This window comes from Lutjanus erythropterus, chromosome 21 (assembly GCF_056507025.1).
Source record: "Lutjanus erythropterus isolate fLutEry1 chromosome 21, fLutEry1.hap2, whole genome shotgun sequence".
NCBI classification, from domain to species: domain Eukaryota; kingdom Metazoa; phylum Chordata; class Actinopteri; order Lutjaniformes; family Lutjanidae; genus Lutjanus; species Lutjanus erythropterus.
In genome coordinates, this window is record NC_139337.1 from 792,641 (window position 1) to 804,994 (window position 12,354).

The 12,354-nt window shown below is 43.3% G+C and overlaps 1 protein-coding gene across 1 annotated transcript in view; it reads left to right on the top strand.

Annotated features, from left to right (window-relative positions):
• Nucleotides 1–3,316: 3,316 nt before the first annotated feature.
• LOC146307158 (ferric reductase 1) overlaps nt 3,317–12,354 on the top strand; it is a 48,510-nt gene continuing 39,472 nt past the window's right edge. The window contains exons 1-5 of the mRNA XM_084747458.1: nt 3,317–4,151; nt 4,921–5,057; nt 10,010–10,107; nt 10,221–10,374; nt 11,826–12,023. Coding sequence (XP_084603584.1) covers nt 3,965–4,151; nt 4,921–5,057; nt 10,010–10,107; nt 10,221–10,374; nt 11,826–12,023 — 774 coding nt within the window. The 5' untranslated portion in view covers nt 3,317–3,964. The remainder of the gene's footprint in view (nt 4,152–4,920; nt 5,058–10,009; nt 10,108–10,220; nt 10,375–11,825; nt 12,024–12,354) is intronic.

Consider the following 12,354-nt stretch of genomic DNA (forward strand, 5'->3'; position numbering starts at 1 on the left):
TGTAGTCTGGCTCAATATCCTGCCTACAGCACAGCACATCTGATTGGTTAGAAGTCATGATCAATCAGCAGACACACTGTGTCACAGACGGGGTGAGACAGAGCTGCACCAGTGAGCAGAGAGGAGCTGTGTAGAAGTTAAGACAGCTGATATCACCAAAGTTTCAATAAACATCACAGTTTTTTGATCTGTTTCTTTGGTGATAGCATATTTACATCAGTGAAAAAAAGTTATGGTCTGGATTTCACTCAAGGCGAGGTGAAGGCTTTTAAATCAGTCACTCTTCACAGAGATGCGCTGCACACAGCAGCATCTGTCCTGTCTTTTCACTGCAACTCTGCATTGAGATTTCGGGTATTATAACTTATACAAAAGTAACAGGGACAGTAAAACTGTGATGCTCACATGTGGTCCGCGGATCACACGTGTGCTGAACCATAGAGGGCGATCTGTACGGGACACGGGTCAACTGCGATCCGTTGCACCCCTATTTGTAGTGTTGCCCTGTGAAGTAGCAACAGTAGCATGGCATCTTCTGCACAACACCTGACGCTGCGCAGCATCTTCCTTTTTAAAACTGAAATAATTCCACACCACTGATGTGCTAAGGTGCAGCACAAAACGTTGTTGCAGTAGAGTCTCTCTCTCTCTGTCTCTCTCTCTCTCTGTCTCTCTCTCTCTCTCTCTCTCTCTCTCTCTCTCTCAACAGTCAATAGTTTTTATTTTCTCTTACTCTCGTGCCAAATGTTGCCTCAAGGTCTGCAAAGTATGCTCTCTACTTTTGAGAGCCTGCTCTGTTTTGGATAAACCATGTCACCATATCACAGCAAGTACCTGCTTGGTTGAACAGGCTGATACAAAATATGTATTAGAAACAGAGCTGTCAAAATGCACCCGAATGAGATGCTTCTCACCTTGAGGACATCAGAATTCTAGGGGACAATAGTGACTGGACCACACTGATTAAAGGGATAGTTCACTCTAAAATGAAAATTCAGTCATTATCTACTCATTCTCATGACATTTTTCAGTCCACAAAATGCTGCTGGAGTTTCACAGGAAGGCAGTGTTGCAGAATCTCCCAAACAATGGAAGTGAATGGTGACCAGTTTTCAGACGTAAAAAAAACCACAACAGGATAAAAACATAAAACGCCTCCATGCTGCTCATCTGGTGTAATCCAAGTCTCCTAAAGCCCCAACATGCTAAATTGAGTAAAAAAAAAAAAGTTACACTATGTTTTTAGCCTGAATCTTCACTGTAGATCCTAAGCTTGGAGCCACATTCATGTGCACATGCACATTGTCTGAACTGGATGTGTGTGGTGAGACAGTGTACAAACGGCATGTCGGTACTTTAGGAGACTTGGATTACACTAGACGAGCAGTATGGAAGCATTTTCTGTATTTATGTTTGAAAACTGGTCACCATTCACTTCCATTGTTTGGATTCTGCAACACAGTTTTCCTGTGAAACCTAAAAAGTGGGTAGATGATGACTGAATTTTTCATTTTTGGATGAACTATCATATCATGTCATATCTTAAGCTCTCCAATAAAAAATTAGAGGCATAAAAGCCACAGTTTCCATCCCAAGACCCTTATAGACAACATTCCATTTGGCCAGTTCCAGCGACTAAGACACATCTGTGACACAGAGGAAGACTTTGATGACAAGGCTATAGATACGGTGAAAATCTCTTCAAAGAGCTAAGTCCATAAATAGAAAACAGTTGCCCCAAACCAAAAGGAAAATGTACCAGTCATTGAAAATATATTTTGTCACACAGTACAGTAAACAAGCATCTCAAATAAGGAATATTATTAAACGCAACTGGAATATTTTCCGCAACTGGAATATGTGGTAGTTGTAATCACTGTGAAAATGTGGTAAAAATCAATCATTTTCAAGATGACAGTACATGCCCAAATGAGACATTTTACTAACTGCAACACCACACAGACTGGAATGCCCTTGTGGTTGTTTTTACATTGAACGAACAAAAAGAAGGTTAAAAGACAGAGTTGCAGAACATAAAAATGCCATTTGCACAAAAAAGCACAAAAGTTTGATTTTGCCATGGCATTGCATTATGTGGAAGCTGGACATGACAACCCAAACACACTGAAGGTCAGAGTGTTGGAAGTTGTGGAAAAGGACATCAGAGGAGGTGATTGCTTAAAAAGTCTCCTTTAACATACCTTGGTTTCAATGAGGACAGTGACTTTTCTCCTTTTTTGTAAAAATGTTAATGAAATGAATTATATAAAAATGGATGTTAATATATGGAGAGTGTGGAACTGTTGATGGTTATGGTTGATGGGTAATTAGCAGGAATTTGCCATGAGTACACAAAGAAACAATTAGGTCCATCTTGATTTGATAGCCACATTATATTTATTCTTTTTTTTTTTAATGATTTGGATTTACCCCTACCCTCCTTTTCTTTCACTCACTTCCTTCCAGTTCTCTCTCCCCAGTTCTTTTTCTCATTTTCTCCTGTATTTCTTTTTTCTTTTATATAATTATTATTTTTTATATTTTTTTCTTTTTGTTTTCTCTTTATTTTATTTTAATTTGTTTACTTTTTTTGGTATTTTTCTTAATCTTATTTTATTTCTCTTCTTTAGTTATGCTTTTTTTCCCCCTGTTTTCCTTTTGTCCCCCACCCCCACTTTTTCAATTTGATACCACTTTGTGTGGCCAGTGGGTGTGTGCTTTGACAGGGAACTATCCTCCCACTCAACTCATTAGTGTGACACAGCGTAGGAGTGCAAGTTACTCCTGTTTGACCCTGATGAAGACCTGTGTTGGTCGATACGCATTGGTCTTTTTTTTTTTAAACTCTTTTTGCCATGTAAAATAAAGGCATTTAACACAAACACACATACAGTGTGCCTTGGTGTTTTTGAAGGAGCCTTGCATTTTTGATTTTTAACTACAACTGTCTGACCCATGCAATGAGCCCTTCACCTGAAGAATAAACCCAATTGCAATTATTTTGACTGATATTGCAATTCAGACATGATTTGCGATATTAGAAGGAATGCTCATTTTTACATCATTATTCTTATTTTCATTTAAAGATATTTATGGTGTGATTTTTGCAAGGATCTGTAACAAACAAAGATATTTTCTTAAGTATGTACAAATATGATGTGTAGGCCAGGAAATTCCTGCAGCACAATATTTCATTTAAAATGGTAGATTGACGCACATTTTGCATTTAACACATATTGTGCCTCCTGCGTTTCTGAAATTTCCATAGACCATATTGCAATTTCAATAAAATTTCAATTAAATGTTCAGTCTATATGGAGACCCTTGCCCCATCTTTGCTTGTGGACCCCTGAGCCTTTGGAGGATGTTCTTTCAACTTTTACAGTCTATTGTTGCTCCTGTCCCAAAGTTTTTGAACATGTTGCAGGCATCAAATTCAGAATTTCTGTAGATTTACAAAAAACAAAGTTTGAACAATAAATGGCTTGTCCTTGTATTCAATTGACTATAGGTCAAAAAGATTTTTTTATTTACATGTTTTACTCTTTTGGAACATATGTAATGGCTGGAACTGTTGGTTTATATGGATATAGTCTTTATCCCTGGAATAAACTTTACTATTGTACCAAGCAGTAAAAAAAAAAAAAAAAAAAAACATTACTTAGCAACGGCAGAAACTCACACATACACAGCTCTCTCTGTCTTTCTCTCTCAGATACACAAACAGATTTGTTAACTATTCTCTGTCTCCCCTGTTACTGGGCAGGGAGCAGCTCGTTGCGATAAACAGCAGGTGAACACCTGTGGCCTCCTTTCAGTGCTGCATGCTACGCTCCTCCCTCCGTCCCCCCTCTCAGTCATTGTTTTGACACACACCTGAGCTCCTCTCAGCTGAAAAGCAGCATTGTGTTACTCAGTGGTCTGTCATTCACATTCACATTCATGAGCAGAGAGGAGACTGATCATGGAATGTGTTGTGCTGCTGCTGGTGTGTGTTGCTCCAGTGGTTTGGTGCTACAGCTCAGGTGAAGTTGTGGACAGCTGTGAAGATATGCGACCCCGCCACTCTGGGCTGACCCCGCAGACAGATTCTGCACCCTTCACCATCACAACAGACCACAGCAGCTATACATCTGGAGAAGAGGTCAAAGGTAAGCATTAGGCTTATCTACAGTTACCAAAATGCAGCTGTTATATATTCATTATTGAGAGGTCCTTTTCACAACTAAGGGGGGGGGCATATCCTTTAAAATAACAAATGCACTCTCTTAAAGGGTCAGTCATTTCATTGTACCTGAGAATAATGACAATGAAGATTCTGATTCTAAATGACTAAAAATTATATTTTCTCTCTTCTGTGTAGGGTTATCTTCCCATGCAGATGCTTTTGATTTTGTTTTGTTCAGGTTTTGAGATATCTATTGTTGTCTCCATCACAATAGAGGTGAATAAAGTTTATTTAATAGTACTCGAAACTACTCTACATAATCCACATTCTCTGGTCCCATCCTCTCTAATTTGTTGTTGTTCCTCTTATATAATTGTAAATCCAGTACTTTAGTTTCTTCACTGTTGGTAAGACAAAGCAAGACATTTTTAGATGTCACCTCGGGCTCTGAGAACTCTGAGAACTGAGTAATGCACAGTTTTTACTTTTACTGCTTGTTTTTGAAATAAAGACAAATTAATGAATAACTTAATAAACAATCATTTAATAATTAACTAAAATGTAACTGATTGTGAAAATCATTCAAAGTAATGACCTAGAGCTTTATAGTGTACTGAAAACAAATGAGCATGTGATTTACCTCATGCTATACCAAAGTCAGTGTCCTGAAATGTCAGAATTTTTTGTCAGCAGGGCTGTATGTGAACACTGAGCCCAACTGTTTTTTCTTTTTGTTGTTTTTTTTCTCTCAGTTCAGCTTCAAGCTCCTGCCTCCACACCATTTATTGGTTTCCTGTTACAGGCTAGAGAGGTTGGGGGGTGGACTCCTGTGGGATACTTTGTCCTGACATCGGGGGCCACACAACTCCTTACCTGCAGCCACAGACCTGTGAGTTTTCTCCCATACAGCAGACTTTAAAGGGAACAACTTGGAGAAAACCACTATCACATATTTTGGAACTATCCATTGATAAATATACAAAAATATCCCCAACTAATTATTGGATTGAAATAATATACAATGGAAAAAAATAACACAATCTATAACACACCAGCAGTGAAATATGGAAATTGTTGTTTGATTCAACAAGACGGGAAAAATGAAATGATGGCTGCACAACTGACTCATTATTTTTAGTAAATATTGAAATCACAATTATTTATCCAACTTATTCAAACCTTAACCTTATTCCAACCAGGTGTTGGCACTTCAAGCTGTGTTCATCCGAGGTACACAGCTAAAGTGTCTACTGTGTAAACATGTATAAGCCTATTTATACAACAATCTGTTCAAAAGCTTCTTGTTTTTCAACATATGCCATCTATTTCCAGTTACAGTCAGAGGAGCAGGTACAATCAGCAACATAAACAAAAATGTACACAAGTAAGCAATGTTTAAACATCTAAGGAACTCAGATTTTAAGACTCAACAGTAACCCAGAGATCAATAATATGTAACATACACTGTTGTTACACTAGTAAGGTCCAGTCAACCCAGTTCAGTAACATATTCAGTCCAAAACATCCAATGAGATCCATAAATACCCTCAAAATGCACAAAATTAGCCAAACCAGTTACTGAGGCAACTTACCATGTGTTGTCTTCCAGTCTCTTCCAGTCAGCCAAACATGGATTATATTTGACAAAAACAGTCTAATTTCATTCCCAAAGATCCAGTCAATCCAATACTGTAACATATCGAGTCCAAAACACAATTTCCATCATAAAACCACGCAAATTGCAAAAAACATGTTGGGAGAAGTCAGATTTACTCGCATGGTGTCTGCACCTTTCATCACAGCCGCCATTATTGCACTTTCATCTCTCCACTACAGTCTGACCTTTTGATTGACGCCTCACTTGAGTCCAGGGGCATAACTACCATACCAGATATGGTAGTTGCATTAGGGCCGATGCACACAAGCTTCAAAGTATGCACTGAACAAGACATTATGATACTGCACTACTGTACTACTACTGCACTACTGTATTGACAAGGGGGCGTGGCTTATTCAATCAAGACACTTAGGTCATGGTGCAACATAGTTGATGTCATTCACCAAATAAATAACATTACAATAACACAAACTAAGTTTTACATATATAAGCTTATAGTTTATTGACTCATACACCTGTGTCACGTTTCTAAATTAAGTTTAAATAAGGATTAATTGGCCCCTCCTTGAACCACCACCTTATCGTGGTGGAGGGGTTTGAGAACCTGAATGATCTGGGGAGCTATGTTGTCGGGGGCTTGTTGCCCCTGGTAGGGTCTCCCAAGGCAAACAGGTCCAAGGTGACGGGTCAGACTAAGAGCAGTTCCAACGCCCCCAATGAATAGTTTAAAACCAGGGATATCTACGTAGCCTGGATTGGCATTACCGGGGCTCCACCCTGGAGCCAGGCCTGCGGTCGGGGCGCCCAGGCAAGTGCCTGGTGGCCGGGTCTTTGCCCACGGGACCCGGCCAGGGTCAGCCTGAACGAGCGACGTGGGCCCGCCTTCCCGTAGGCCCATCACCCGCGGAAGGGTTCAGAAGGGGCCGATGCAGTGTGGTTTGGGTGGCAGTCGTGGGCGGGGACCCCGACCACCCAATCCCAGGACATGGAATCTCACTGTAGGGACATGGAATGTCACCTCGCTGGGGGGAAGGAGCCTGAGCTGCGGGAGGTTGACCGGTACCGGCTAGAGATAGTTGGGCTCACCTCCACGCACTGTCTGGGCTCTGGAACCCAGCTCCTTGAGAGAGGCTGGACTCTTTTCTACTCTGGAGTTGCCCATGGTGAGAGGCGGTGGGCTGGGAGTTTTCCCCAGTGAACAAGAGAGTCGTTGCCCTGCGCCTTCAGGGGTTAGGGTGAGGTGCCTCACTGTTGTTTCGGCCTATGGGCTGAACAGCAGTGCAGAGTACCCGGCTTTCTTGGAGACCTTGGGAGGGGTGCTGGAAAGTGCTCCGACTGTCGTTGTGCTGGGGGACTTCAACGCCCACGTGGGTGGGGACAGTGTTACCTGGAGGGGCGTGATTGGGAGGAACGGCCTCCCCTGATCTGAACCTGAGTGGTGTTCTGTTATTGGACTTCTGTGCTAGTCATAGTTTGTCCATAACGAACACACCACGAACACTGGCAGAGGAGGAAGCTGGAGAGACTTGGCATTGAGTCCAAATGGACCATATTCTCCACCTCCATTGTTGACGTGGCCGTTCGGAGCTGTGGCCATAAGGTCTCCGGTGCCTGCCGCGGCGGCAGTCCCCGAACCCAGTGGTGGACACCGGAGGTAAGGGATGCCGTCAGGCTGAAGAAGGAGTCTTATCGAGCTTGGTTGGCTGGTGGGACTCCTGAGGCAGCTGACAGGTACTGGTAGGCCAAGCGTGCTGCGGCCCGGTTGGTTGCAGAAGCAAAAACTCAGGTATGGGAAAAGTTCAGGGAGGCCGTTGAGTAGTACCCTGCTAACACTGTTTACAGTGGTGGTGGGGAGCTGTTGACTTCAACTGGGGATATTGTTGGACGGTGGAAGGAATACTTCGAGGATCTCCTCAATCCCACTGACATGCCTTCCGTAGAAGAAGCAGAGGCTGGGTACCCAGAGGTTGACTCATTCATCACCCAAGCTGAAGTCACTGAGGTAGTTTGGAAGCTCCTCAGTGGCAAGGCACCGGGGGTGGATGAGATCCGCCCTGAGTACCTCAAGTCTCTGGATGTTGTAGGGCTGTCTTGGTTGACACGCCTCTGCAGCATCACGTGGCAGCTGGGGACAGTGCTTCTGGACTGGCAGACCGGAGTGGTGGTCCCTCTTTTTTCGAGAAGGGGGACTGGAGGGTGTGCTCCAACTACAGGGGATCACACTCCTCAGTCTCCCTGGTAAAGTCTATTCCAGGGTATTGGAGAGGAGAATTTGGCCGATAGTCAAACCTCGGATCCAGGAGGAACAATGTGGTTTTTGTCCTGGTCACGGAACACTGGATCAGCTCTATACCCTCCGCAGGGTGCTTGAGGGTTCATGGGAGTTTGCCCAACCAGTCCACATGTGTTTTGTGGACTTGGAGAAGGCATTTGACCGTGTCCCTTGTGGCATTCTGTGGGAGGTGCTTCGGTAGTATGGAGTTCGGGGCCCTCTGCTAAGGGCCGTACAGTCTCTGTATGACCGGAGCAGGAGCTTGGTTCGCATTGCCGGCAATAAGTCAGACTTGTTCCCGGTGCATGTTGGACTCTGGCAGGGCTGCCCTTTGTCACCGGTTCTGTTAATTATTTTTATGGACAGAATTTCTAGGCGCAGCCAGGGGCCGGAGGGAGTCTGGTTTGGGGGTCACAGGATCTCATCTCTGCTTTTTGCGGATGATGTTGTCCTGTTGGCTCCTTTGAACCAGGAACTTCAGCGTGTACTGGGGCAGTTTGCAGCCGACTGCAAAGCGGCTGGGATGAGAATCAGCACCTCCAAGTCCGAGGCCATGGTTCTCGACCGGAAAAAGATGGCTTGTTCCCTCCGGGTTGGAGAAGAGTCCCTGCCTCAAGTGGAGGAGTTCAAGTATCTTGGGGTCTTGTTCATGAGTGAGGGGAGGATGGAGCGTGAGATTGACCGATGGATTGGGGCAGTGGCAGCAGTATTGCGGTCGTTGCACTGGTCTGTCGTGGGAAAGAAGGAGCTGAGCCGCAAGGTGAAGCTCTCGATTTTCTGGTCAATCTACATTCCTACTCTCACCTATGGTCATGGACTTTGGGTCATGACCGAAAGAACAAGATCTCAGATACAAGCGGCCAAAATGAGTTTCCTCCGCAGGGTGACGGGGCGCTCCCTTAGAGATAGGGTGAGGAACTCTGTCACTCGGGAGGAGCTCAGAGTAGAGCCGCTGCTCCTCCACATCGAGAGGAACCAGCTGAGGTGGCTCGGGCATCTATATCGGATGCCTCCTGGGCGCCTCCCTGGGGAGGTGTTCTGGGCATGCCCCACTGGGAGGAGGCTCCAGGGAAGACCCAGGAAATGCTGGAGTGACTATGTCACTCAGTTGGCCTGGGAACGCCTTGGGATCCTCATCCTGGAGGAAGTGTCCGGGGAGAGGGAAGTCTGGGCGTCCCTGCTTGGATTGCTGCCCCCGCGACCCGGCCCCGCATAAACGGAAGACAATGGATGGATGGAATGATTAATTGGTAATTTCATGTTCAAGAATGTACAAAGTGTGCCCATGTGGAATTCTGGGTTATTGCAGTTATGGACATGTGCAATACTACAGTGAGGGAAAACCAACAGACAGTTAGTGAGTGAACTGTTAAGACAACAAATAAGTCAGAAATGAGCAATGTACAAACACAAAAGTAAGTTTGAGAAGCCAGAATTGAAAGAAGCAGCAGAGAAAGAAAAAGCAGCTTTCAAAAATAGCTTCCTTCCATAAAGTTTCAGAAAGATGAGCAAGCACAAGTTGTTCCCATGGATGTATTTTGATGTAAGTATAACTTATTTATTATTTTACTTGACAAATAATCAACTGGCATACTTATGTTTTTGTTTCTTTGCTAATGCCAACATGTAGACATGAAGATTGTAATGGTGTCACCGGTACTGTACTTTCATCTGTTTTAAGGTGCACCGTCACCTGTTATAGTTTACTGTATTTTAATTCATATTAAGGTGCGCCGTCACCTGTTAACCTGTATGTTTTTCATCCATGTAAAGGTGCGCTGTCACCAGTTAGTTTTTATGTATGAAACAGTGATGATGCTTTAAAAATAGATTTGAAGCATAAAGTATCAACAATGAGGTGATAAACCTTTAAATAGACATGTGATAACCTCCTTTTCACTGTGTGTGTGTGTGTGTGTGTGTGTGTGTGTGTGTGTGTGTGTGCATCCAGAACTCTGCTGTATCCCACAGATCAGAGTCTGCAAAGACCTCCATTCAGGTGATGTGGAGATCAGATGCATCAGCAGACCAAAAATCCATTCAATTCCAGTAAGGTTGAATTATACTTTCATTCCACTCTGTCCTTTTCTTTTGCCAAGCTTAAAGTGAACCTTTACTTAATTGCACAATGCCTATATGTCTCTGCTTCGACATATCTGCAGTGCATCCTTTGTGCAGAATTATAGGACATTCTGGGTTGATGTCACAAGTCCTGCTCTGAACTTCACTAACAGCAGCACTGGTGGATCTACAGGTCCCACCACCACACCAACAATGACTATGGACACTTCAATACATCAACCTGCACCTCCTTCTGTAAGTAATAATGATGACTGGGAACAGGGTATGAAACTACCCACCTAACCAAACCAGCAAGTGGCAGACCCAACTGCCAAATACAGCTTTAAAAATGATACACTACAGTCTTCACTGGTTAAAAAAATATTGGATTTGGGAGCAGTGTCCACTGAATCCCCTGTCCAGTCCCACAGCAACAAGCACTGTTTAACTGGCATGCGTGTCTTGGAAATTGGCCACACACAGACCCTTTGGAGGCATCATACCCATAGTGTAACAGCTCTGGGAAGTTGAGACTCAGGTGCAGAGAACACACAGGAGGCAGAGTGAGGTTCAAATGAAAATCACTGTCTTTACTGAAGTCCAAAAAATGCAAACACAGGGAGTCCAAAAGGCAAACAAAAACAGACAGGGAAAAAAGGCACAAAACTATAATCCCATAAATAGGCGAAGTCCAAACGGAAACATGAGGCCTAAAACAGCACAAAGCAGCTTCACAGACAATAGAGACAATCTGGCAGAGACATGTGAAACTGGTGGGGGTATAAATACACAGGGATGGCAAGGAGGGTAATCAGGGGCAGGTGAGTGAGTGGCCTCAGGTGCAGTTGATGAGGGGCGGGAAAACACAGGAAACTGAAAAGACACAAGAGGTAGCGTTAAAAAATAAAACAGGAAACAACATAATAAAACCCAGAATGTTACACGTAGTGAGTTGTAATGCATGAATTACATGTGTTATGTACATGTAAGTCCAGATTTGTTTAAATATTTACTTCATGCACCTCCCTCTAATCCTGAGTCCACCCCCTAAGTACTCAGAAACCAGATTGAAGGGTATAGAACCACTCCATCACATAGCACCAATGATGGGAAGTTTGTATCCACAATAGCTTAATTTTTCCAATGAGATCTGATACCGTCACTGGAAATCCATCCTTCTGTACACCACAGGAGGAATATACAGTTAGCTTCACATAACGTAAAGGTCAACTTTATTGTGTCATATATGACAATAAAAATTACAATTTTATAGATTTAGTCTCTGCATTTAAGCCATCCTAGTATCAGGAGCAGATGGCAGCCCCTGTGCAGTGCCCGGGGACCAACTCCAGGTCTAAGCCAGCACCTTGCCCATTTTGGAGTTATAGAGGACTGTGGATTAGTAGAAGGGGTCTGTGGACTCCTTAAAGAGATCAGCAGACTAGTTGCAGAGGTCTGTGGACTTCTTACAGAGAACTGTTGACTACTTGCAGAGATCAGTCAACTAGTTACAGAGGTCTTTGGACAAGTCTGTGGACTGGTTACAGAGGTACAGATCTAAACGTTTTGGGACGCATACATGTACTTACACCACTATTGTTATGTGAATGAGCATTGTACTGTCAGTCATGAGGGCCGAGGCTGAATTATATTCCTCTGGTTTAGGTATATTGACATGATAATACAGCTTTAGTCTTTTTCTACAGAAAAGTATCTCCACTGCAGACTGTGGCATCACCAAGGTGTGTTTCAGTCAGCCTTCAAACTGTGACCCTACAGTCAGTGCTGACTGTTATTTCATGTCAGCCATGATGTTGTCTACCAGTGATGCAGCCATCCGTTATGAGATGACAGGTCCTACTGATGGATACATCTCTTTTGGATTCTCAGATGATCAGAGGATGGTAATGTAAAAACAAAATGCTTGATTCTATAAAATGTTCCATATTTTGTAATAATTCTTTCAATACAGCTCTTGATATACTTGTCTTTAACAACATGTGTTGACAAGCAGCTGCCATTCCTTCAGCATTGTTCAGATACTTAACCTCAAATTTTGTGTGTACCTGGAGGATTCAAATGTATATCCATCATGGTCAAATCATCCATCACCAATATTTTCCAAGATCTGCACAGTGTAACCATAATTACCCTCCGCGCTATCAAGCAGATTATTATACTTCAGATTGACTTCAGCCGTTATGTTGTTTGTACAATCTGCAGCTGACCATGCCC